This window comes from Sturnus vulgaris, chromosome 10 (genome assembly GCF_052056855.1).
Source record: "Sturnus vulgaris isolate bStuVul1 chromosome 10, bStuVul1.hap1, whole genome shotgun sequence".
NCBI lineage: Eukaryota > Metazoa > Chordata > Aves > Passeriformes > Sturnidae > Sturnus > Sturnus vulgaris.
Window position 1 is genome coordinate 17,466,965 of NC_142252.1, and position 27,818 is coordinate 17,494,782.

The window sequence follows — 27,818 nt, forward strand, 5'->3', positions numbered from 1 at the left end:
CCCATTTCAAGAACGGTCTTATCAACACGTGGGCCAAAGAACATGGCATTGAATGGATATATCATATTCCTTACCATGCGCCAGCTGCCGGGAAAGTTGAACGGTGTAATGGACTCCTTAAGACTACTTTGAAAGCACTTGGTGGTGGAACCTTCAGAAATTGGGAAATGAACTTGGCCAAAGCCACCTGGATGGTTAACACTCGAGGGTCCATCAATCGAGCCGGTCCTGCCCACTCTGAACCCCTGCACACAGTGGATGGGGACAAGGTCCCAGTGGTACACATGAAAGGTATTTTAGGAAAGACTGTTTGGATTAATCCCACCACAGGCAAAGGCAAACCAATCCGTGGGATTGTTTTTGCTCAAGGACCTGGTTACACTTGGTGGGTAATGCAGAAAGATGGGGAAACCCGTTGTGTACCGCAAAGAGACCTAATTTTTAGTGAGAACTGTATGTAAGATTTCATTTTGTATTATATATCTGTAAGAGGGTATTGGTTTGGGTGTGATGTAGATGGTAATAGAATAAGGGGTGGATTATGTCCTGGGGTACAATGCAAAAATGTGTATTCTATCACCATCTGTTAAAATGTGGGAGGGGTGGTGATCCTTATCTCTGTGGGAGATATCCTCTGCTGATGTGCCATCTGATAAGATGGGGGGATGATCATCGTTATCTATTCACAACCCATCCCTCCTCCAGAAGATATATTCTGTTAATGGGCCATTAAGTCCTATTGTGTGACTGATAAGATTACATCACCCCATTGGGAGATGCCCCAACCAGGGGCAGGAGCCAAGCCTTTCCTACCTAGATAAAAAACTGGGGTTTGGGACCCGAGGGCAGACCTTTCTACTGGATCCCAGAGGAAAGTCGGACCTTTTTCCACATCATCGCTGGATCTTCGGAGGAAAACTGCACCTTCTACAGGAGCACTGCTTCAACAGAACCACATCTGTCATCCAGGAGGACTGCAGCCACCATTTATACGGACTGCTACCAACACCCTGACTGACAGGGTGTCAGGTTGTATTTCTGACTGTGTTGGTGGTTGTTTCTTTTATATTATTGCATGTATTTTATTTTTTTCTCTTTTCTCCTATTAAATTGTATTACTGACTTGGAGTCTCGCACTGGTTTTACTTTCAAACCAACACACCTGGTCACCAGGAGCATTAGAATTACCATTTGAAACTTGAGTATAACTGCAGCTAAACTATCAGGTGTTGAAGGAAGGGTTCCAGGGGAATCTCTATCTTATCCTCCAATGGCAAATATTAATGCTTTAAACTAAAATATTCCAAGTTACTACATCTCCTTCATTTAAAGTATATTTGCATATTTGAAATGTATGAATGGGAAAGTTTGGTGTCCAGAAATCCTATGAATGTTCACAAGATACCAGGTATGAAATACCTTGGCATACACTGAGCTCTGCACAAAGAAACAGCAGACAAATTTGGTATTAAATTTTCCTGGCTGTTACTGTTTGTGTCCAGGAGATGTCACTGAGAGTCTGTAACAAACCAGCCTAACTGGGTACCTGCTGGTTGCAGTTCCTGGTCTAGAGTGCAGCAGTCTGGAGAAAGCCTGACTAAATTTGCATGACAGCATATTCTCCATCACTGCTGACTGCAGACAGTGCATCTGGAGATCCAGCTGCCATGCATCAGCATTTAGCATCACCCCAAGGCCAGTGGGGAGGCCAGTGTGGAGGCTGTGGCTCTGCTCAACATTTGAAATCCAATCCAGTGCAGTGTGAATGATGGCTTTCTTGCTTTCCCTCTTGGCTGAGAGACTTTTGTGTCTCTAGGCCTGTTTTCTCCCTAGCAAGGTGAGTTTAGTGAATGTTCTAACACAACTGAGTCAATTTTGGATGTAATCGAAGCAATAATCAGCCTTCAGGAAGGAAAAGAGGGGCTAAAGGTAGTGTGTTGATACCATGTCACTAGATGTCAAGAAGAAAAAGGCTTTCCTTGTTCAAAATTCCAATTTTCTAGCACTCTGAATTTTACCTTGTGCAAGCATTGTATTCCTCAGCATTTCAGGTCTCCAAGGCCAGAGAGCACAGAAGGGAATTTAAATAATCTAACTGAGGCTGTGAGGATAAGGCAGAGGCAGGATCAGGACTAGCAAGGATCTGTCCACTCTACAGAGAAATAATCAGGAAATACTGGAGCACCTCCTTGGAATGACCACCAAAACAGGAGCAGGAGAAACTGGTTTGTGGCATCAGCTATGGTTATCAACAGGGAAAGGTAATGATGGATGGGAGCAGCCTGGAAACAGGGATTATTTGTAGGGATTTATAGGATGCTTTCAAGGAATGAGAATGTTTGGGTTTTTTTGTTTGGTTTTTTTTTTCCCCTCCACTCCCAATCTCCTAATGGGATAATTTATTCGATATTTTCCTGAGGAAGGTAGTTTAATGTCTCACAGCTTCCCCTTTACTAAAGAGAAGCCCAGAATCTGGCTGTCCCTTGGGCAAGAGTCCTCTGTGTGTGATAAATTACTCAGAAAACTGTGTCTACAGCAGGACTACACACAGTACTGGGTTGTTAGAGAATTCCTGAGCCTGGTGCAAAATACAAATTTACATAAATTTTACAAAGGAAGGAAAAAGACTCAGGGAAAAGCATATCCTTAATACCCTGTTTAAGGAGAACTAAGCAGTAAGGTTCCTGTAACAAAAGCTTTGTTTCATCGTGTTCTTTTATGTAGTGCTGCCTCCTCAGTCTGCTCTCAGCTTTGAGCCCGAGCTGTTGAGAAAACCCCTCATAATTTCTGTGTGATTGGAGCAATGTCTGGATTTATTAGTGGAATCAAGTTAGGATTGGTGCTACAAGTAAACAGGGTTTGTGCTATGGACGACAGCAGCTCTTGGAGCTGAGCATCGTGTGAGGAGAACTGTAAAGGCTGCTTGGTTCCAAGGGGCTTGGCCCCATGCTTCCTGCAGCTCTACCTGAGTCTAGATCAGGGAATCCCTCATAAAGAGACTCTTCTTAACCTTATTGCTTATGAGTTTTGCAGTTTCCTGTCCTGTTTAATAGAGGTTTGATGAAAATAAGCATGATAAACAAAATTCCTCCATGCGCTTTGAGCATTTTTAAGGAAAGACCTAAGCCTGGATTGGTCCCAGGCTTGTATTGTGGGCTATATGTGTGTATTCAAAGCTTGTATACTCTGTTACTTCATTTCAGTTGATGTCTAGAAGGAGTTGGAGACTACTATACCTATACATAGAGAAATATTGTAATATTATCACAAGAAATTATTCAGAAATGGGAAATAGAATGAAAAAAACTTTTCCTCAGAATTGTTCAGAAGATTAAAGAAAAAGCTGAAAATCTCAAAGGGTAGAATCTCATCTGGAGGAAACGGAGGTAATGAAACTACAGTGAGTTATATCAGATGGGAGCTGATGACGATTACTGGATGTGGGTGCTTTACAAGGAGAAATATGCCAGTGTTTTCCACTTGAGTACTGACCACTCTGTCCAAAGGCATAAAATCACCTTCTAAACTTTATGGCTTCTCTTTTGCAGGAGGAAGAGGGAAGGATGGGGCACCCATTATAACCTTTCCAGAATTTGCAGGATTCAGTGAGATACCTGATGACGATTTTCTCAATGTGGTCACTTATCTAACCAGCATTCCCAGGTGAGGCTAAGCACAAATTTCTGCAGATTTCCTAGAGAGTTTTGTTTCCTGAGTGGCTCACTGATTTTGCTGGTGCTACCAGGACATACCAGTGCCTCCGCATTTCTCCAGCCATTATGAAACTTCCCTATCTACTGGAGACCCTAGGAATTGTGTCATTTGCATGGAAAAGAAAGCTTCACACAGGGCAGATTGAACTAAATTGGAGCAGGAATAGATCTGAAGAGCAGCAGCAAAGATGGCAGATCAAAGGGAGCTAAGAGGAGTTGTTTGTGAAAAGTCTCAGAGGCACAGAATGTGATAAAGGAAGAGCTGCTTCAGGTAGGAGCCATACTTACATAGGTCTCACGACTGCTTGTTCTCTGAGTGCATCTTTCTATGCAGGTTTCCATTTGCTAAAAAAGCAAGTGAGGTGCCCCACTGGCAGGATTCTAGCAAGCACCATGGTACTTCAATTCTTTGGAGATTGCTCCACAGCCAGGATGTTTTCCTTGCTTTTTCCCTGCAGCTTTATGAGGATAGTGGAACAAACTGACTTCCTCTGCTCTGAGAAAATGTGCTAAGGCATGACTGCTGAATTACTTTTTGTTTATCTAAGAGAGCTTAATATTTTTTCAGTCCCCTGATCCTGTCTCTAGACCATGGCTATTTGTACTAGTGAGAAGTACAGCAATGATTTATTATTTCCTGTGGTCTTCTGTAAAAAGATGCTTGAAGGACCATAGCAGAAAGCATGCCTCCGTGGAGTTTGAGTGAGAAGTTTTACAGCTCCACCTATGTATTCCTCATATTTGCCTAAATTGTTGCCAAAGAGTTGCCAAAGCAAGCTGAGAGAAACCACATACTGTGAACTTAACAGCTTCATTGTTTCACTCTGCTCTGTGGCACTTTTGTTCTGCCAGGGGAAACTCTGTTTCCAGTATTTCTTTACTCTTCACTTCAGGACTGGGAGGGCTACGAGCTTCAGGATTTATACAACAGCAGCAGTGGCTGAGAAAACCACAAAACTATTTTTCAGTTCTTTGTACTTGGTATGCAGGGAGATGATTCCCAGTGATTTTGTCACATGCTGGTTCCCCAGCATGTTACATTGTCCACATGATAGACAGAAATGCTTTGAGCTTTTTCTTTTCTTCTTCTTTTGTGCTTCTTGAAGTCCAAAAGCACAGATGCATTCAAAAGAAATTAGCAAATTCACGAAGGATTGCTCCATCAATGGCAGCTGGACACAATGGCTCCAATGCAAACGCAGGCTGAAGAAATTAATTTATTCCTCAATGCTGGGACTTGGGAGAATATACCAAGAGAAGTATTGTCCTTCTTATTTTCCTGCTGCCTTTACCTCAGTAGCCACTATCTACCAACACCGGAGTCAGGGTGTTGAGTTAGATGGGCCTCTAATTTGATTCAGTTTCAATTCTGTGTTTTCTCTTCCCCTGAGGAACCCCAGAGCCATGTGCAAAGAACGAAGAAATGCGTTTCAAAACTTTGTAAGGCAGGAGAGCTGCAATATACCTGTTTTACAGATGATGAGATATGTATGAGTAATATCTCACTCTACAGACAGGCTCACCAAAACTTGTGTTGAGTAAGTGACTGTTCAGTTTGCTCCAAATGACGTGTTCAAGGTCAGTGACAAGCTGGGGTTTGAAGGTACATTTTCTGCATACCAGCACATTGGTTTGACTCTTAGGTTTGATCATAGACCACACTGTAGGGATATGAGTTTTCCAGGGAATTTTTTGGTCTTTATCATAGTGCTTTTAGAAAGATTGCCTGCATTTCTTGAGTCACTATTTGAAATCTGCCACTATCTCTGTAAATGATGAGGGAGAAATGTTAATTTAGAAGAAGAACCTGAGCAGCAAGCTTTGTGTGATTTATGACATAATTATATGGAGTTCAGATTCAATGAGGCCTAAGTACTGGACCTGTTTGGGTGCAGCAGAGCCCTGTTAATCTGCAGTTGGCTGGTCCATGCAACAGTGTCTCTGCCATGTACCTTATCAAGCAGTTAAGGGTGTGCATTGTTACTTTTGCCAGCACTACTCTTAGATAGTGCTGTGTGTAATATAACAGTGTCCCTGTGCACGTAGTTTCGCTGCTAGTACTCCACCTTTTACTTTAATTATCAAGAAAGGTGTGAAGGTATCCAGCAAAGTGACTACTCCACCTTTTACTTTGATTATCAAGAAAAGTGTGAGGTGACTAAGAAGTCTCTAACTCTTCTGGAGTTATAAAGGATATGGCCATGAATCAGGTGAGATGAGGTATAGTTTGAAAAGCAATTAATCCTATTTATCATGGAAAAGACTTCCTTCTTCAGAGAAGAACCAGAGAAATCAGCATAATTTTCCAGGCAAATGTAGAGGGAATATCTGTCCTTTATAAAGTCTGATTTTTGCATATCCTGTACTATAAGGTTCATGCTAGTTGTGGAGATAAGCTCTGTGATTGCAGATAGAGTCACTTAATGTTAGTAACTTTTTAAGTCTCTCTGGAATGATTAATCTTATATGCTGATATGACAAAACATATGACAAGATTGAAGATGAGCCCAGTGAGACTTTTGTAGCCTGATTCATTTTCCCTGTGGTTCAACACCTGCTCATGAGAGTGCTCCCCCAAAGGGGTCTACCTACAAACACATCCATAGACACTCAGTAATATAGTGTGTGTACATGCACATCTCTGTGCATACACTAGATAGCTCCAGAAAGCCCTTTTTTACTTGCTTGATTCCATGGCCAGAATTCCTTTCTCTTTAACTTGATATAGATGAAGTACTTTGATAATCAAGTGTCCTTCTCTCCTTCCAAAAGAGGTCAGGAAATCTCAAGTCAGTGTTCAAGGGCTAACCTGAATATAGAGCTGAGGATGGAACAATTCTGCTGATTGCAGATATTTCATTCAGGGAAAGGGAACCTTTCTGCCAGACATCTGTAGATCTAGGCAAATGTGCCAGAAGTTATTTTGGAGGTAAGCCTGATGTTTATCTGCTCCTCAGGATTGTCTTCAAATCCTTCTTCTCAGAGAACTGGAGAAACCCCAATGCATTTTCATAATGAGGATAGAGCTATTACAGTACTAACACTGAGAAAACATTGATAGAAGGTGTGTGTGTGTTTGTTTTTAAATAAACTTTCTCTGGATGCATTGTCGAGTGGGGGTTCTCAGCTGTGCATCCACTTATGCTGATGCTGCCATCTCAGCCAGGCCTCTTCCTGTGGCTGTCTGCCTGCATCCTATCCCTTAGTGCCAAATGACATTCAGACTTTGGCATGGCCTTTCAGCATGCTAGTTGAAATAGGATCACTTGCTGACACTCTCTCTATTTCCCTGGCTGAATTTAGGACTTCAGTCATTCCTACTTAGCTAAAAAGAAAAAAAATCCACAACCATGCCTCCAACAACAAACAAACAACCCCACAAACAAGCAAAACAACAAAAAAAATCCACATCAAAAAGCAAACATAAAAGTTCCATTGGTTTATTTCTGACAACAACTGATGCTATACTGAACGTCATTTGAATGTGAAGACCCCGGGTTGAGACTTTTGTGTTTATTTTCTCACCCTTTCTGTAACAATCTGCGACACACACAATATCTTTGTTGCCTTCACTTGAACATTATCATGGAATTTTATTCCATGGAATATTTGTGGAGCTACTGAAGGATATGTATGTGTTTGTGTATATCTAAGACTACTGAGGAGTATGTATACATTGGTGTATTTATAAAAAGTAAACAGATGAATTCTCTTTCCTGTGCTTGAGAGGCACTGCTGAAAACACATTTTCTGTCCTCTGCAGAGAGCTGCATGTTGCATTCCTAAAGAGGAAGGGTCATATATTGTCATTGAATTTTGTAATTCTCAGAGGAATGCTGTAGAAGTATTGAATTTGAAAATTCAGTGAGTTTTCCTGTTAGAAGTATGAACTACTAGGAGCTTTCACATGGCAGCCCAGTTTTGCACAATACTTTGGCTTTCAGTTTTTGATCCTGCAGAACTGCAGCAAGAGCTTGGAGCTGTTACTGTGTTGATGGTCTTCAATAGATTATTGACATGAATTTAGATAAAATGACTCATGGAAAGAGTGTTCCTGGATTGGACCTTGCATGGACAGTGGAATCAGGATCAAGGAGATACTTGAAACAATTTTTTTTCTTTAATCTGTGATTAGATGATTGATTGCAGTATGTCCTCTGATTATGACGTTTATACTCTTCCTGCCTGCCTTTGGTTTGTCCTGAGACGACTGAGCCTCCTGCTCTTGTGAAGTTTCTGGACACTCAGTGTGTACTTCTTAGCTTCTCCAATGCTGAGTGCTCTTGGAAGGCAGAGAGAAGAGCAGTCCCACTGTAACCTTGCACTCCAGAGTGGGTTTTTTGAGAGGGAAGAGAGGATAGGGTATTTATGAGGTCTACATGGTGGAATGGAGCACCAAATCACTGCCTCCTAGATCCTTCTTGAAAAGCACTGAGAAGGAACAGGAACTGTTATTCTAGCTAATATGTTGAAAAGGATAGTTTTGAATGACTTGCAAACCCAGAACAAGTTTGTCATTGGCAAAACAGAACTCTTCAATTTCTGCTTTGCCTACCAGAATTCCTGGGACTTTGTGTACACAAGTCAGAGGATACTGATGCCCTGGATCTCAGTGCCCCTGTCAGGTGTCAGCATACTTGGAGAATGAAGACTGTAGGGGGATGTTTAATTTTGCAGAAAAAAAAAAAGGGTCTGGGGGTTTTGTCTTCAAAAGAGCAGTGTAATTTGTGATCCTGAACTATTTATGTCACCTATGCTGGCAGCAGAGTAGCACAGCAGCTGAGAGATTCAGCAGATAAAATATTCATGTTTTGTGGAAGCTGCTAGCCTTATGCTGGAAAGAGAAATTTTGCTGGCTTTCCTTTTCATGTGCATTTCTGCCAAATATTCATTCTTTCCACTGTACGTTGTGTTTTCATAATGGGCTCGGAGCGTGGTGTGACGGAGGCTGTGTTTTGCTGCAGTTCTCTGCCTTGCAACGGGAGTCTCTCCCTGTAACCCAGCACACCTATTTCATCTGTTTTGCAGTCTGGAGGCTGCCAGCATCGGATTCATCATCATCATAGACAGACGACGGGACAAATGGAGTGCAGTCAAGGCATCCCTGACACGAATAGCAGTAAGTGCTTGCTTTTGTTATTTATCTTCTAGAAATTAAAATTGTCTACTGAATCTTCAGCACACGATACAGCTTCCTGTGCTCATTTTAAGCTCCCATTTTCTGGCTGTGGATGCAGATTCTCCCCGGCCCTGCAGCTCGCAAGTGTTAAATAAGAGAGGGAGGAAGCTGCAGAGACAAATTACATAGACTTGTTTACTACTGAATTAGGAAAATTTCCTTGTTTTCTGGGTTGACTGCAATATAAATTCTAGTAATTTGAAGTTGGTTCCTAGAGGAGTATTAAGAGGTACCCCTTCTGTGCCCTGAGGAGGGATGACGTGGCCTGCTTATGAAAGAAATAGATCCCAAGGGATTTGTGTTTGCACAGCAGTAAATGATCTCTGTCAGAGACTCTTAATAGCTTATTATATCTCATTTGCAAAAGTTATAGCTGGGCACTGATTTTCAGTGCTAAGAAAAGCAGCTGGTTTTATACATCTCTTATTAGGAGCATTTACTCTGTGAGGACCAAACACTTAGACACAGAGGTGTAGGATGGAGGGATGACAAAGGCGACTTTAAGTTCTTTCAAGGTATTTAGTCAGAAATGGTTTTCATTCTCAGCCTTTTTTTTCTGCTCTCTTCAAGAAATAGTTATTTTTTAAATGCTTGATAAGCTCAGAGGAGTGTGAGAAATGTAGGCTGGGTGTTGCAGGCAGGGCCATGTCCGATAAACGTGTTAAGTGCGTTCCTGTGTGTAAAAATATGTGGCATTAAAAAGATTCAAAACCCTTTGCAGAGTGAATAGGTAGGTCAGCCTGGGAAATCCATCTGTGCTACTAGCTTCCCCCACCAGTCCAACGTGGGCAGCCAGCTTTGCCCTCTAGTGGTTGCAACCAAAAAATGGGAAAACCTCTGGTGAGGTGGTGCAAATGGGTCTTGGTGGGGTTCGGATCAGGGGAAGAAAGGCACTTGTCAGGAACTTTGGAGCTCTATGATAAATCTGTGTCACAAAACTACATGTGGCTGGGTAGTAAAATCCACAGGTCAGTCGTCCCATTGAGTTTGGAAATAATGACACCAAGCACTTGCTGAATAGACCAGCTGATGCAATGAGAAGCTGGACCTAGCAAGATTCAGTAAGTCCTATTCCCTTGTAAGGTAGAAATGTGCCTTCTAAGAATTCAGTATTTCTTGCAGGGAGCATTTCCAGGAAACTTGCAGCTGGTGTTTGTCCTGAGACCCTCCCGCTTCATCCAAAGGGCAATCGCTGACATCGGCATTAAACTCTATCGAGATGACTTTAAAATGAAGGTACCGGTAAGCATGCAGTTTTTTGTCCATGCATTTTCTTTATTTCCATTTCTGCAGTTCTGGGCTCTCAGCAATTTCTCATGACCCAGGACTGCAAGTGGCATCTGGGGCCTTTCATCCGGGTGTGTGTATGGTGGTGCCAAAGAGTTAATTAGCAGTGGATGGTTCACAGTAATTAATGGACACATTCCCATGTCCAGTCTAGCTATAAAATATGACTCGGTTTTTAAGTACTGGCATTTTAACTCAGTAGAGGGGTCCCCCTTTGTGTAGGCGGAAGTAGATCCCACTCCAGTGACAAACATGAGTATCCAGGACTGCACAGCAGCAAAAGCCTAGGGCTGAATTCTGCACTGTTTGATGGGTTATACACTGACTGTCCCTGTAACATTTCTTATTCTGAATGTATTATGATTCCTGTGCCCTCAAGATTCAGAGTCTCTGTTTTGCTTATTTTTATATGCACTTGGCATATGCTGGAGGTTGATGAGACTGTGATTTGAAGAAGGTTATCCATCCTGAAAGAGTTTCAGATTATTCTATGAGAGGTTTTTTTAGGAGATTTTTTAGCAGCATGTTAGCATGTGTGTCAAAGTTTTATAAATAAACTTGAATTATGATTATTGATGATATTTCATCCTTGATCAGACTCATGCTGTGTTTCACAATGACGTTACTGGAGGGATTTGAAATTACTGTTCTGTGGGTTTATATTGTTTTGCAAAATACTTATAGTTAATAGTTCTCTTCCAACAAATTCTAGCTCTGTCAACACTCAAGTTTGAAGTTCAGGTGTTTAAACACTTTTTGCTTCTCCTGAAGTGAGTGACAGCAGCTGTTTATTATAGTGCATACAGAAAAGGAACCATGAACATACATGTGGTTGCTATAATTAAATTGTAACATTTACTGCTGTTGGATAAGGGCGGCTTTTTGGTAAAATGCAAAATGGATGAAATAAATTTATGTTTGAATACAAACCAAAATATTTTATATTACTTTTAAAAATAGATGTACCTATATTTAATATTCCACAATCTGTTACTATAGCAACCGTTGTACCAGTGGCTGCAGCCTGGAAAGGGACAACTTCATCAAGGACTGGTCTTTTCCAGCAGTTCAGCATTTCCTATACTTTTAGCAGTTTATTTGACATCGGAGTTGCATTTCAAAACTTCAAAGGGGTCAAGGTTGGAAGGGAGGTTAACTCTAGGCAGGGGCAAGCACTATTTAATTAAGTATGAAATAGTAACTTATCTTTCTTACAGGCAGGAAAATCAAGATATCAGTTTTGTTTGGGGTTGTCCTGGATATTTTGAGCCATCCTGGGTATCTCCACAGAGCTCTTAGAGAGGAGCCTTACAAAAACTAAGAGCATGACACGATTGCTGGATCTGCCTGCCTCCTGCCCAGATATCTGTCAGAAATATATACAGGCTGCCCACATATGTCTGAGCTATTCTAGGTTGCTTAGGCTTATAGGTGTTCCAAATTCCTGGGATCTGTCATGCTCTCTGGAGGGGCTTTTTTCCTGTGTTGCAGCCCATCCTAAAAATACCATCTGGGCATGTCCTTGTATACCCCAGTTCCAGAGCAGGGAAGTTGCTGAGATCAATGTCTCTTTGTCCTCCTTGAAAGCAACATCCTAAATGCCAAGCAGGAGAACAGGACCAGAGAGTTCTTGTCCCATTAGAGATGTTGTCACTCAAGGAATTAGGGATCAATACCTATCTTTAATATCACCATAATCCTTTAAATTGCTTGCAGGTTGTTTGTTCGTGGTGTGTGTTTGGCCCTATGACAACATTATGTCATAACTGGCCCGTGGATGGGTGGCATTTCCTCTCACAAGTGTGAGTCAGGACCAAGACATGAGTATTCAAAAGGAGCTCCAAGAATATTGTGTGCATTTGTTAAGGAAACATTTGTTTGATAGTTTATTTGAGCTATCAGTCTGCAAATATGTTCAACCAAATAAATTTACTGAGTTAAATCAACATTGGAATGAGTAGAAATCAGAAGATTAAACAGGAGCTGGAAATAAAGGCTCTAAAACCCAACCAGACACAAAAAAGAAATGCAGGATTTATATCACACTGACATATAAATGTGGGTAATAAAACCTCATGAGGTAAATCTTTATTGGGATGATGATTTGATTCAACATCATTAACCAGGGTAGAGATATAGAAATATAGGAGACACAGCAGGGTTCATCTGAGATTAAAATCTGTAAATGCAAAAGGAACACCCAGAGATGTACTCAAGGAATCTCCCATCACAGGAAGTGAATTAAAGCATCTTTAGAACATCCATAAAAGGCTGAACAATCTGCCCATAGCAAGCACTTCATTGAGCTTTGTAGGCTGTGACTTGTTTTTGACAGCCCAACCCATCCAGAAGCAGCACCCCCGCAGCTCCATGTTCCATTCTGACCCTTCTCTTCCAAACTGCTGCTCCCCTGCACTCTCCAGCTGACTGACTGTGGCTGTCTTCTGTCTGGCAAGCAGCATGGTAGATGCTAATGGTCTCTTAGATTGGTTTTTCAGATGGATGCTGGATTGCTCATCAGGCTTTCTCCTGCAGGAATGCCTGCATGGTGAAGACCCACGCCCTGTTGGGTAGCACCATAGCTGGTAATATTAATAGTTCTGTTTTATGGCTCATGCTGGATATACCAGGTTAAAGCAAACATAAAATTCTTCCTAAAAGAAAACTGCATGACAGTGTTCCTCTGTGGTTTCAGTAAGGTTTGAAGTATCAGAAAATTTCCAGCTTGTCAGCAACATCTCTGATGGGGAAGAGCTACAAAGCAGTTAAGACTTACTTTTTCAAATGTGATTTCCAATTCAGAATTAGTGCATAGACTTTATGTTCCAGTGTGAGGCCCTTTCAAGATGATTCAGCTTTTTGAGCTTTCTGGCTTTGATCATAACAGAACAGTGTTTCATAACACATTCAGGGAACAGTTTTCCTTTAACTTTGGCTGAGATACCTTTCTTTGCCACAGTTTCTTCATCAACAAGATCTTGTTTCTGTGTTTAAAGACAGGGGTCAAGGAGAAGATGAACTGCTGGAAGCAAAAAAGAATAGAGTGAGGGCCTACTTAAGAATTTTAATTTGTGTAACCACTTGTATTGACAAATTTACAGTGGTTGCCAAAAGGTAATGCTGCTTATCTGAAGCTGAGCTCCAATCTTTTTTGGCTTTCTTCAAGCAAGTCTAGTTGTGAGGAGATTCTAAAATAAAAAATCAGATCTAGGTTTATCTCTCCTTTCTCTTCCATTATGATTTTAAATGGGAAAATGCCAGTGAATTCAGTGAACATACAGTGACAAAAAAATCAGAAAACTGAAAGAAAAATCTTACTATCAGTGGTTTCATTTCAGCACTTCACTGGATCAAGTGGTTAGTGTTGAGGAAGCTGTTTAATTTGCCTGTGCCTCCATTTCTCTATAAATAAATGTTATCTAGAGAATAAATTATTTTTGGAAGTTTGTGTCTACATTATAAATACCATACTTTTGTTCTTGATGCACATGCAATGCAAGTTAGCTCAGTAAGGAAGAAGATGATGTCAAACCAAGGTTAGTTCAAGAATGTCCATGTACACATTGAGAAGGCAAAATCAAGGGAAAATAAACTGTGGCCATGGCATGATAAAATGCAAAATGAGAACTGATGGCTTCTGGTGGAACTGCAGTGGTCATATATGTTAAGGCAAACCCAGATCCTAGGAAGAATGATTGAAAGGCTCGTTATTTCTCTCAGTCCAGTGTGTTTGGATTTGTTTCAGATCATCATGTTAAATTCTGTCTCTGATCTGCATGGCTACATTGACAAGAGCCAGCTGACCCGGGAGCTGGGAGGGACCCTGGAGTACGGCCACAGCCAGTGGATCCATCACCGAACTGTGAGTGCTGCTGCTCTTCTTACACACCTGCACCACAGCTCTCCAGGTGACACATGCAAAACAGCCATTAAACAGTAACTTTTCAGTTGCATTGCAGCCTATGGATTCTGCCAGGGACTCAGGGAAAGAGGAAATCCATGACTCAAACAGAGAATGGCAAATTCTCCAAAAGTTTGTCATGAAAGCAGTAATTGTATGTCACTGTGTACCTGGCCCAGGGCCTAACAGTGTCGTGGTATTCTGACTCAGCACGGCCTGTGGGCACATTCTCTTGCCTTTTAAATATTTGATGGGATTCATAGGCCTTCAGCTGGAATTGAAAATAGGCTGTAACACTTTGCTGACTTTACAAAGGTCAAAAGTGAGGTCAGAAGTCTCATTTTAATGATTAATTATGTCCATGCTTTTAAGAGAATAAAAATACTCAGGTCTCTATATTTTATTTTGCATTTCTATGCTGTACAAGCATGCACTCCAGCTGGGTCTTATTTTGCATAACTGAAGAACAGTTGTTAGTAGGAAGGCAGAAAGATTTGTACAAGGAAACTTGTACATGTTTGATTGTTTGTTCCCTTTTTGAGTTGGTTAATGTATTTCAGTGTCTGCTTCAAAACAATGTAAACAATTCATTATGGTACCCAGTTAAGATGACAGCTTACAAAAAACAGACTCCGAACTATGGTACATTAGCAGACAAAATATTGTCTCGTTCTTCCTAAGCAAAAATGGGCTAATCTGGGTCATGATGCTGGAAAAGTAATTAATTTCACAGAGAGTTTATACAATGTTTGCATATCTCTTTTTGGTCTACTTGCAAGATTGGTATATTAGAGCCCATATCTAATGTGAGTCTTAATGTTTTGCAAAGTTCTGAGCAGCCCTGGGTTTAAGTCTGTTGTTGCTGATGGGCAGGTTACACCTAACTCATCAAAAGAGCTTTTCTGAGGTAATTTAAGTCAAATCACTTTTGTTACTTTCTTGCTATAGTTTTTTTGCTTTGCTGTCTTTATAAAATAAAGTTTTAGCCTCCTTGAGAACCACCAAATATTTCAGGCTTCTAAATATGCAAACATAGAATCTGAATTTCATCTAACATTTATTTTCTACATTTATAACTGTGTTGACTATAATGAGGTTAGGGCTGAGATGAGTGAGCAGGCATATGTGTTAAAAGTATCAATATGAAACTGTCCTTGCAGGAAGGGGGAGTGTGAAGAAATGAATCATCTATCTTTGCTTTCAAACAGCAAAAGGTTTGAAAATTTGAAGGGGAATAAAAAAAGGCATTAGAAAGTTTGTATTATTTATTAATGACAGGGGTTTACATAAAGTAATAATACATAATTTGGTAAATTATGCAAGCAACAATGAGCCAAGAATTTAAGTGAGTAGGGCTGTGTAATCCCCAGAGGCTTTGGTTGAATTTGTTGGAAAATTTTTTACCAAGCACAGAGACTTGAAAAAACCAACTCACAGATGTAACAATTTATTGCTCATATACTCAGGAGAGAGTGGGGGCAAGCATACTATTAAGTGAAACACTGCCAAGTTCATGGTGCAGTCAGCCAAGGAATATCTGCTGGATAAGAGGTTGTCATCAGGGAAGTGTCAGCTTCCATGGCACCTTGAAACAATCTGACTTCCAGTCTTGCTGAGATATGGCCTTCACGTCATTTGCTGCTTCTCTCAGTGTTCTCATATCTTGTCCTGCCAGTGCTTCTCTTCTGAAAAAGCTTTAAAACTCTGGCTAAATGGCAGTGACACAGTGACCTCCTTGCATGGTTCACTGTTTCTGCTCTCCGCACTTGGCTGCCAGGAGTCTATGGAATTTCTTGCCCATAGAGTGCATTTTTGGCTTTCAGTAAATGGCCTTTGGTCATGGATGGCCATTCTGTGCTGCAGCCAGAAGTGTGACATTTCAGCCAACTCTAATCCAGTAGTTTAAGTGCTGAGAACAGCAGGATACAGCTGCTGAGCACTGAGATAGAGCATATGTGGGTCTGTACTGTTTGTATCGAAAGCAGACATAAATTTGTGGGGGAAAAGGGAAGAAGGCTGTGAACTCTGCTAGCATTCCTTCATGGGGGACATGTTTGAGATCACAAATGTGGGCTAATTTCTCTCTACACCTTTTGAATGATGATCTACCTCCAGATTGTTTTTCACTAAGCTCACAGCATAATTTCCTCTGTCATGGTTACAAACAATGAATTCCCATCACTGCTGGAGAAAGGAATGCAAAATACAACAACTACATAGTGTTTGATTGGGTGTAAGAGCATTCCCAGTGCTTGTTTACTGACTCAAACCTGTGGCGGGTTAGATCAAAAAGTACAAAGAATAAAGATCTATACAGAACAACACAGTTACCCCCAAACTTGGGCATGATCATGAAAAAACATCCCATGCAGTTACTTGCTACTAAATAGAAAGGTTTTAATCACATGTCACAGGTCTGAACATTATATTCTGCTCTGAGAAGGTGGCATTGTTTTTGTAGCCTTCCTCATTTCCCTGTCCTTCATTAAAATGACAGATTTCTGACAAGTTTTGTGTTGATGTACCCAAGTGATAAAGAAACAGCAAATTCCAATGAATTTATGCATTTTAACTGTATTTGTAGTTGCTTGTTCTTGTTTTTGTGTACTAGCATGGACAGATGGGAGGAAGTGACTAGAATGCATCTCATACAGATAGGCAAGATGAAGATGCACATATTCAGAAGTCAGAAGAAGACAGATTACTGCTGAGTGAACAATGGCTGTAAAAATATAAAGGCTTTGCCCTATATATTTTAGTAGTGTTCTCAACTTAAATAAAGCCTTAATTAAAATTTCAAACGCAGCAGAATTTCCCAGCAAGCATGGGCAGAGGGTCTGAAGTTCCGGCCCTGGCTTTGAAGCTGATGTCCTCTGTGGTTTCATTTTGTCTGCTGAGCTCTGGGAGTTCCCCGTTGGCTCATGGAGGTGACAAAATGTGTGGACCTGTGAAAAAGTCATTTGTGACACGTGGTTTAATTTGTAATTAGCACATCCACCCCAAAAAAGGAAATGTGACCAGCTTTATAGGCATGTCATACTTGCAGCATGGTGTGCCTGAAGCCAAAGTGCTGTTAAAGGGGTAAGGGTGAATAACCAATCTGTGACATTATGCTTTTGCTTTTCCAGGCTATTGAAAACTTTGCAATGACAGTAAAATCAACAGCACAGATGCTACAGACCTTTGGAACAGACTTAGCAGAGACTGAACTTCCCAATGATGTGCAGTGCACAGAGGAGCTTCTCTCCTCACACACCGACCACCACAGCAAGCTGAAGGTGATTGTTGTCCCATTATGGCTCCAGCAGTGTAATAAATGAGTTCTGATCATATAAAATTTTCTGCCACCACTTGGCAGTCCACTGTCTGGAAACCACCGAGGAGGATAGACACCTGGGTTCAGGAAGTCAATGCAATTCAACTGTGGAAAAGGACATTTTACAGCTTCAGGAATGATAGACTGGGGAAGTGTCACTTCCACTGTGAGTGGGAGTAATGGGATCACATCTGGAATAGCATGGGCTCCTGATAAAGAGTTCATCAGAAAGGATAAACTTATATTGGAGCTGAAACAGAGCACATCTGTGAGGATAGTCAGGAACAGACAGAATGATCTAACTAGATGATAACTAGTTTTGTTTAAAAAAAGGTTGGGGCTAGTTTAGCTTTGCAGTGTAAGGATTAGAAATAAATATTACTGCTGTCAAAAAATGCCTTAGGTTAAACACAAGATTAAAAATGCTACTTAAGCTATGTCAGCACAAGAATAATTTTTATAGAAAAAGTGTGCAATGATGTGGGGATTCGCCATCTGACAAGTTAATGTTTGAGCCTCATTGTCTTTTTTTATTACTCATTTTTGATGCTAGAAAGACACTTCTGGGGATGATTGTTATAGCTGATGTACTATGGCTCAGCATGGCACAATGTTGTTTGAGGAAATTCCATAAGGAAGTGCAATGTCTCAACCCAGTCTCTCAGCTCACAATCTACAGCATACATTCAATTTGTAGTAGAATCATTTATTCTGCAAGTGGCCTGGTCAGATATGCAATCTGCTCACAAATTACTCTATTCCTTTTCTCAGAAATAGATCTACTATTCAAAGTTAAAAGATTTAGGTCTCTGCATTTGCTAAAAAACATATCACCTTTGGTAAGCATTTATATTTTGTTTCAAGTATTTTGTATCTATGAAAGAATCTTCCTTTATCATTACTCTGTTGTCATCTAAGAGATGTGAGTGTTGTGGTTTTTGGCTTGTTTTTTCCCCTCAGGATGAGTTGAAGCTAGCAGTGAAGCAGGGGGCCACCTTACTGACATGCATCCGGGAGCCAGTCACCCGAAGTGCCAACAGCAAACTCAGTCCAGATGAGCTGGAAAATGTGGCCACAGTGGAAAGGTCAGTGGAGCTAGATTACCTTATGCAACTTGTTCATTAATTCCTAGGAGATGCAAATGTAATTTAAATAATTTAAATATGCAGGTTATAAATTACCACTGGTTCACCTGCTCAGGATTTATTGGACAGGTAAGTCAGAGAAGGGAATGGCTTAGAGGAAGTTACTCGATTAAACTGTCAAGGCAAGTTAAAATAAGTCCTGAATTTCTTGGTAATTTTTGGTCAGACCACTAACTACCTGAAGATTTAATGTGGGACTTCCTTTCCCCATAACATGTATGGCTTCCAAACTTCTGTGCCTAGGTACAAAGTGGCACCTGAATCTCTGTGAGATGAGAGGGTGGTGTGCTTCTGTGTGTCTGTGGAAATACTGGGGGAGGAAGAGATGAAGATGATAACTGAAACATTCTGTGTGTCACAGCTGCAGAGGCACAGAGAGAGTGCCCCCTTTTCCTTTCTACAATGCTAGTTATTACCATAAAGCTTTTAGTCACCACATAGAAGTTTCTGCTGTGACATGTGATGCAGTGCAAAGAGAAATGCCATGCTAGGGTTTCAGTGTCTGCATTCACTGGGTACAAAGGTGCTAAAAGTAAAGCTGACCTGATATTTTTCACTGAATACTTTAAAATCCTTTGAACAGTCATCCTAAACGAATTTGTGTATTCATCTTGAATTCAATGACTAGCTTTGATTAAAAAAGTTTTCCAGGGACAGATTGAAAACAGAAATCGGTTTCTGAGAAGAATAGGAGGGAGCTATTGGCATTTGCCCCAAAAACTTGGTGATTTCAGCACTCACTGATCTCTTATCTGCCCAAAGAATGCCCATCTACTGAAATACAAGATATTCAGAGAACACTTCCTTTTCATTTTTCTACTTATTTAAAACTGTTTTACTTTGTAGTTAATGGATCATTGAGAAACTGTGAGGATGACTCAGTAAACTGCTGTCATATTTTACTGAAGATATGACACCTTGAGATTAAAGTTTTTCCAAATAAATGTTTCGTCATTTACACAAAATAAAACAATGTCCACGGTAGTCATTATGAGCTTCTAATTATTGCTTTTAATGGACTGGGAAAAATTATTCAGCCCTTGCCTATTTCTGATGGGTGAAGAAAATTAACAAGTTTTAGAGTTCTGTTTTAATCATTCCATAAAATAATAATTGCATCATATTCAATCTGCATCAGATGGCGATGAATTATCTTTGAAGCTTTGGGTAGAAGGTAGGGAGTGACAGCTGCCCTTGGCTGCCTGCACATGGGACAGCTCCGAGTCCCTCTTGCACATCAGGAGGCAGCACTGTAACTGCCACAGTAGATCCCTTTAGTTGTCAGTCATCTGTCACATCCCTGCCTGACCTACTGCAAATTTCATTCTTATTAAAATTTTTGCTTATGGGAGAAGTGACACAGAACCTTCTTACATAAGTGTAGGGCTCCCCACCATCTCCCTGCTCTGCTTTCTGCCATCAATTAGTATAACTTAAAAGAAATGAACTACAGGAAATAAGTACATTCTGTTCATTATAATTTCTTAACAGGTTGTTGGCTCAGTTGGATGAAACAGAAAAAGCTTTTGATCAATTTTGGACCAAGCATCATCTAAAACTAGAACAGTGCCTGCAGCTTCGACACTTTGAGCACGATTTTAGAGAGGTATTTCTTTTTTCATGCTGTCTAGCCTTCTCAGGTAAATAAGGTCCAATTCTACCCATACTTAGAGTATACTGGCAGTCCAAAAAGAAGGTTGGGAGAGAAGACCTTTGTTGTGAAATAGGAAATGAATATTCAAAAATTAAAGTCTTGACAGCTTTCAGATGTCTTACAACACTTGAATAAGGCACAGTGAAGAAACTGCCAGACTGTGAGGCCAAAATGTGGAGCACCAATTTCTTGATAAATAATTTTGCATTTAGGTGTGAAGTTATCAAACATAGATTCTTCTGTGATGGCAAGTTGCCAATTCCACCAAAGTCAAGTGACTGCAGTACAGAAAGCCCAACTGTCAGCCCAGAGATTGGAGTAATATAGATGCTGGAATAATATAAACTCTGGAGTTAGAGATTGTCAGAACTTTGTGGGCCTAATTAGTGACAAGCAGGGAGACTCTTTGAAAAATTGTTGGTTGTTAATTTATTCCTTGGCTTTTCCATTTTGGAACAAGCTGAAAGACTAAATTTGAGATGTAGACTCTTTTCAAAGGCATAGTGAATGTTTGTTGTAATTTTTATCACTATCTTGTGATGGGGTTTGGGGTGGATTTATTTTGTTTTGGTTTTATGTTTTTGTTGTTGCTGTTTTTTAGGTTAAACTGACATTGGATAACCTCATGGAAACACAAGCAGGTTTTGCTGACATTGGAGACAGTGTGACTCGAGTTGAGAACCTCCTAAAGGAACAGAAACATCTGGAAGAGAAAGGACAGGTTTGCACTAATACTCAATTTAGTATTCTAGCTGCTACAGACATGGTATTCTAGACATTTATCACATCATTATGCATGTCATTCTAACTTTGGCTTTTTCTCACCAATTTCACAGGAACCTTTGGAGAAGGCCCAGTCTCTAGCTCTCCATGGAGAACAGCTCATCCAAAACAACCATTATGCAGTTGACTCCATTAGACCAAAGTGTGTTGAACTCAGGCGGATTTGTGATGACTTTACCAATGAGACCAAGAAAAAGTATGATATTTTGGGAAAGTCTCTTGAGCTGCATAAGCAGCTAGATAAGGTGAGTGAACCTTCTCAGATAACAGCTCTGGCAAGGTTCTACTAAAAATGAAAGATTTTATAAGCTCGGGTAATTGTAATGAAGATAAAAAGTTGTATTTGTTTTTTCTCCATTTCATTCAATAAATGTTAGTATAAATATTTGAGCTTTGCATTAGTTCAGCAAGTTAAATTCTGCATATGCTGACGGGGTGACTTGTGGGCAGGAACTGCTGCATGCTATGAGTAACATTGATCCACTTTAATGACATGTTAATATCATTAAAATGCAAATCTGGTTTTCATAGAGTAAAAACAATGCCTGCCAACTTGGACTGTCAGAGATGATAAGTCCTTCTTCCCCCACTTTTCTTTAAAGGCAAGCCAATGGTGTGAAGCTGGAATCTACCTCTTAGCTTCCCAAGCTGTGGACAAGTGCCAGTCACAAGAGGGAGCTGAAACTGCACTCGTTGAAATTGAGAAGTTCTTGGTTACAGCTAAGGAACACCAGCTCTCCAACCCGAAGGAGTTCTACAATCAGTTTGACATGATCCTCACCCCTGAAATAAAGGTAAAACCTCTCAGATGTGCATGTGCTCACTTAGAAGTTAAAAATTTCCTATTCCTTTGTCCATGAGAGGGTACTGGGCTATATATTTGAGTCTGCTAAAACATGCCTCTTTCCCCACTCCAAAAGGGGACAGAGGTCGGTATTTGTGGCAGTATTACTCATAAGAGTAGTCATGCAACACATACGTCATTTTATTCACAGCAGTGCTAGAAGCACTGCTTGAGTCACCATGTGCTGGTCAGTGAAACTGTGATCTGGGCAGAATGCATGGACTGCAATAAACTGCAGCACAGTGTGATCTCCAGTTCTAGTCTGAGTTTGGTAATACAAATCCTTTCTTCACTCTCTCAGTCCAGTGCTGACAACCATTTGTTGTTTGCCTTTTCTTTGTCAAGGCCAATGCCCAAAGAATTGTACAAAAACTCGAAGATGTGCAAGAAATGTTTGATAAGAGGCAAGTAAGTCTGAAGAAGCTGGCAGCCAAACAGACCAGGCCAGTACAACCTGTTGCTCCACATCCTGAATCTTCCCCCAAGCGAGCATCACCAAAGATTACCAGACCAGCAGCAGTAGGTAGGCCATGAGCAGCTGCTTTTGGACTCACCCCAATGTTTTGTCCACATGGTCATGTTTGATTTTTGTTATCAGAATGAAGACTTGAATTTGATGTGCAGTGTCAGCTTTGTAGGTCCAGCTAGTAAAAATTAATATGAAATATCTCCCACTGCAAACATACAAATAAGGGTGAATCTAAACAGCCCACCAGGTTTCTCTTCCTAAGTCCAATCTACAGAGTACATTTCTATACCTTGTCTCAGTGCGTCTTGTATTGCTAATTCTCAAATACCCAAGCCAGGGTAGTCAGTGCAAGCCTGCAATGTAAGCATTGCAGAAATGTAGGGTGAATATTTGGCTTTTAAGTGTCATAATTACTAAAGTTTCAATCAGATGCTTGCAAAATTAAGGGTTCATTAGTGAGTGACACTGACTCATATGTGGAATTTTTTGCTTTTCCCTCTCTACACAGATGTTAGCTCACTTTCTGCTTTGTCCCCTGCTAACCATGGAAGCTGAGCATTGCTTCTGTTTGGAAATTACTGAAAGTTCCTCCTTTGAGGTTAGCATGTGCATTTAACCAAAATAGCTTTTTTTTCTGCAAAAGCAATATGGGCAAAGCTAATTGGAAACAGTATATCCTGGAGACCGGCCACCCTGTGCTTGGGTGGCAGGAAAGCGTTGTCCCTTTGGAACCTTCAGGGCTGCTCAATAGGGAAATTTTGGCAAAAAGACTTTTAAAAGACCCTCTAATTTGCATGAAAAGCATTCATTAAGCTGCTTTCTCAACAGGAAGATGAGGATGGCCAGTATTCTGACCATTTTGCTTTCTAGGCATAACAGCAGAAAGTCACGCCAATGTCCCTGCTCTCCTCTGCTCCCTAACATTTGTCTTTCTTCCAAAGAAAAATCATCTTCCCATTCCCATGTTGGTTTGACATCTGTACATTTTTCCCCCAAACCATGCTAGCTGTGTTTTTATGTACAGTTCCTACCTCAGGTTTTGGCTTCTCTTTTGGTTTAAGGCAAGCTGAGAACACAATGCCTGTGAATAGATCCTGCTCTGCCACACACACACTCTCCAGCACTGTGCTCCCCTCTTGCATGAGGGTGGGCAGTCAGTTTGCTGAAGTTGTGATTTGACTTGAAAACTGAATAAACAGATTGCAAAACGGTAGTAATTCTTTTTCCATTGCATGAGTTAGAGAAATGCAGGGAGATCACACAGCCCAGTCACCTGCTCCAAGCAGCACTAATGTCAGAGTTCATCAGAATGCTCACTGCATGGCTACTAGTGCTGAAACAGAGGAAGTTGCAGAAAATAGGGTTATGGGGTAAGTAGGTCAGTTAGTTCCTGTCAGTGGCAGCACTGTTTTAGGATGGCTTTCAACTGTGAAACTGCATCTTCAGGCTAAAAGCTACTCTTGCCATTCTGTTTATGCATGCAGTCTCTTGAACTGTTTCTTGAACTTCTTTCTTGTCATTTTAGTACATTTGCAGATTTTTAAATTAAATTGTTGATATAGATAGAACCTTATAGAACAGTCACTAGTTTGTGACAGTGCTCTAAGTTTTGATTCTTGTTCATACAGCCCATCCCAAATACTATCAGTTCTTTCACAGAAAGTCATGAGATGCTCCCTTGCTCTGTCCTTTGAATTGCAGTTCATGGTTATACAACCCAGTACAGGAAAACTGTGTGACAAGGCTTAGCCTTTAATGTCCTGTTGCAGAATAATAGGTAGGTGAAATTTATTTTAAAATGCTACTCTGGTTGTGAGGAGGTGCAAAGTGCAACCCAGTCCTGTTCAGACATTGATAAGCAGACTCTGCCATTCCATTCAAATTCTTGAAGGTGACTGACTGAGAGTACCTCTGTACAAAGGAACAGGAGTGCCTGGGTATCTACAGCTCATCCAGGGACTCACAGTCAGTGACTTTAACAGCCATGAAAAGTACATGTATATTCACATATTCTTTGTAAATCATTTTGGTGTTATCCAGTTGTCTGCTACAAAGAATCATATTTTAAAATTCCAGAATGCCCTTTCCTTCGGAATGCCAAAGCACTTGGCAAGTACTGGTCAGTATTTTAACCTCTTTTTTTCAGAAAGAAAACTGAGGCCCAGATAAACTGAGGAATTCACCAAGGTGTTTCACAGCCTGACTCTGAAACGTGTCTGAGAATAGAAACAGGGACACTGAGTCCTATTCCAAGCTTGAAAATGAGGCAGTGAAATTCTGCTCTTCTTGAAGCTACCCTCTTTTGGACTTTCCCCTGTGTCCTTTCTCCACATTCATGGCATCAATGCACTGTCAGCATTTACTTATGGGGAGAGTTTATTGAGCAACATCTTGGAAACCTGAAAGAAGCTTAGAGCACCTTCTCAAAACAGGTTTTGTAACTCATTTGTCATTTGTTACCCAGGACATACCTGAATATTTCTAAAAGCTTGCAAAATAGAACATGACAACAGGAAAATACCATGTTCCTAGACTTGCAAATACACAGGCAAGCAAAGGCAATAAAATGTGGTGAACAGAAATAGAAGACCAGAGAGAAAGGCTTTTGTCCCCAGGCAGCAGAGTAACAATACCATGGCAGCACTGGGGTAGTTGGTCTGTGAAAGAAAAATAAGTTACATTTGTTCCAGAATAGATTTTGTTTTGCTCATCCCTGCTGACTATCCATTTTCCTAACAGGGAGTAGTAGGGAAAATTTAGTCCAATTCAGGGTGCTAATGGAAAAATCTTCACAGATATGAAAGCTCAGACATTAAATACTCCATTATTGTAACTGTCAGACTCTCCATTTTACATAGATAAATATGTAGGCAGGGATGGATTTTCTGCACACAGGCACAGCTGAGACAAAGGGCAGGTTTCTGTCAGTGAAATGACTGTCACAGTTTCATGTTCATGTCCTTAGGGTTTCTGGTGACTCTCCACAATCTTTTAGCTTAGTGAGGATCCAGAAAGGCAGCTCAGAGTTGACTCTCATGACACACCATACAAGCATCTTAGAAGGCCAACTTGGAACACAAGATTGATAAGGGGGGAACACAGCTGGATCCTTTTCAGTTCTTTAAATAATAAAATTTAAGCTGGTTCCATCTCAGTTAAATGTATACAACTGCTCATTGGATCCAGTCCAGCATTCCTCACAGTCACTAGTGCATAACGCTCACTAACTAATAACATCTGGACAGAGGATAAAAGAAGAATTTCTTGCAAGAGTCTGGGGATGTGTGCAAGGGAAGTGAGGCGGTGGAGAGGTTAGCTGACTCAGAGGAGATGGTGTATGTGACTTTCATGAATGGTTTTAGAAACTACTAGTTTCTGTGGTTCAGTATATGAACCTATGAATCTATGAAGTTGAAAAAAAGAAAAGATGCTTTCAGTTTTGTGACTGTGGGACTGCTATTACATTTGGGCCAGTCTGAGCAAACCAAGTAGTGTCTCCTTGTAGAAGAATATTCCATGTCTAAGAACCTCACTCTGTGCTTCTTACATCAGCAGATTTTCAGGGAGCTTGACAGAAATTTTGCTACAGTGAAGAAGTCTAATTTATATTGCCTAAGAATGGCAAAGTCTTTCTGTCCTAAGCCATTAAGTGACAAACCATAGCTGCTCTGGTGTTTCTTTGGCTGCCTAAACATTGTTTTGTCATCACCAGCATTCAAAACAGCAATTAAGCCACTAATTATCTTCAAACTCATGTTCCTGTTGGACAGCATGAGCAGCAAGCCCCAATAAAGTTTAGCAGACTAGTTGTTTCCATGTTTGTTCTTGCCAAAGGAATTTGATTCTGCTGTAGGTGATTAGTGAGAATGCACAAACCCATACAGAAAACAGATGGGTAAACATGTGATGGGGGAGTTCCCCCCAAACCTGAATGTAAATTGTGGTGTTTACTTGAGGGGGGCTTGGAATACCTTACAGGTGCTGAGTATGTATCCTAACCCTCGACTATGGCCTGTGCTTCTTGCCAGCTAATGAGTTACACTTAATCCAGCAGGAGCTAATTTAGGGCCACTTACCCAGGTGAACTAATCCAGCTGTCTCTGAGCACCTGAGAGCTGCCCAAAATTCTGTCTGTCCCTCAGTGGGGATTGTAGCCCTCCTGTAAGAGATCAGCACCTGAGAGATGGTGCCTGTGTCCTGCCACACAGGAGCAGGGGTGAAATGGAGGAAACCACAGTTTTTTCACAAGCAGCACAGCAAGTTTCCCTCACTGGATTTATTTCAGTCTTAGACGGGTGGAGAGACTGCAAAGCAAAACAGAGCACACGAGTCTCTGCCATTTTCTAGCAACTTTAGGGACAGTACAGCCCACTTTACCAATTTCTGTAGGCTAAATAATACGACAGTGATTCCATGTTTGTCGTGCAACTTGTTCATAAAAAAAGTCAGCAGTACTAAAGCCCCATTGGGAAAGTATAGTGGTGCTGCAGGTGAATACAATTGACAGACCCAAACTCTGCTTTAAAATGTACTTCCACAATATTTGCTTTAAAAGCAGAATCGAGCAATTTAAAATATTAATAAATTCATTAATCACCATTATATATCATCCAGGGGAGTACTGTGAAACAACAGGATGAAAACAACCTTGAAACCATGCAGACATTAGATCATTTCTAGTTTTGCTTTGTTCCTGTGCCTTTATTCTTTCAGTAGGCAGCTCAACACTATAATTTTCAGCTTCTTCAGCAAGGCAATACTGTACCTTGAAACAGCCAACTGTACTGAATTTTATAAGGGAGTTTCCCTTATATTTCCAGTTCCACAGTAATTAGTGCAATAATAATTGGCAGGTATTTGGGCTGTTTCTTTCTGTACTGCTCCAGAAACTACTTAAATGCAGTGACATGTAGAAGTCTTTGACTATGAGCCACCCAATAATTGAAAAATTCTCCAGAGCATAACTAAAGCAGCTTGTTTCCTGTTTTCTGCTTTTTTCTGGGTCAAATTGGAAAGGGAAGTTTGCTGTGTCAATATGAATCAAATTCATCTCCAAAATAGACTCAGTTGAATTTGACTGCTTTATTATCTTGTACCTGTCTACTTTTCTGAAATATGTAATTGAAGATTCAGATTGTGAACTGACCTGAGTAATTTGCTGCTGGATCAAGAAGCACCTGCAGTTTGGCTTCCTGTGAATGTGTCATCTTTCTTTTAAACTGCCCTGTGCTCTCTTTCCTGGATCACCTGGAGCTGTCTGAGCTTGCAAGTTGTGATCCAGACATCAAAGTTGTAACTGATTTCCACTTTTTCTGCTGATTGCTTTCAACAAGGGTTTTCATACCAGTATCAACCATCCCTTCAAGCTACAAAATATTCTGATTAATGAATAAGCCAAAAAACTTGATATTGCTGACTGTGCTCTTCTAAGTGAAAGTCCTCGTGTTTTCTGAAGTTATTTCCATTACTTCCCTTTATTTCCACAACATATCCATAAAAATTGTGAATTGTGAATTAGATTGTAGAG

The 27,818-nt window shown here is 40.6% G+C and overlaps 1 protein-coding gene across 7 annotated transcripts in view; it reads left to right on the forward strand.

Annotated features, from left to right (window-relative positions):
* The window catches only part of MCF2L2 (MCF.2 cell line derived transforming sequence-like 2), a 159,684-nt gene that overhangs the window by 48,843 nt on the left and 83,023 nt on the right, over nucleotides 1-27,818 (forward strand). For 6 of the 7 annotated variants that reach the window (XM_088170466.1, XM_088170467.1, XM_088170470.1 and 3 more), the window contains 11 exons: nucleotides 3,549-3,663; nucleotides 8,742-8,832; nucleotides 10,015-10,134; nucleotides 13,925-14,041; nucleotides 17,209-17,358; nucleotides 18,357-18,481; nucleotides 20,033-20,147; nucleotides 20,797-20,916; nucleotides 21,032-21,223; nucleotides 21,581-21,772; nucleotides 22,168-22,345. In XM_088170466.1, the coding sequence (XP_088026592.1) occupies nucleotides 3,549-3,663; nucleotides 8,742-8,832; nucleotides 10,015-10,134; nucleotides 13,925-14,041; nucleotides 17,209-17,358; nucleotides 18,357-18,481; nucleotides 20,033-20,147; nucleotides 20,797-20,916; nucleotides 21,032-21,223; nucleotides 21,581-21,772; nucleotides 22,168-22,345 (1,515 nt within the window). The remainder of the gene's footprint in view (nucleotides 1-3,548; nucleotides 3,664-8,741; nucleotides 8,833-10,014; nucleotides 10,135-13,924; nucleotides 14,042-17,208; nucleotides 17,359-18,356; nucleotides 18,482-20,032; nucleotides 20,148-20,796; nucleotides 20,917-21,031; nucleotides 21,224-21,580; nucleotides 21,773-22,167; nucleotides 22,346-27,818) is intronic. The other variant, XM_088170465.1, reaches the window with a different exon arrangement.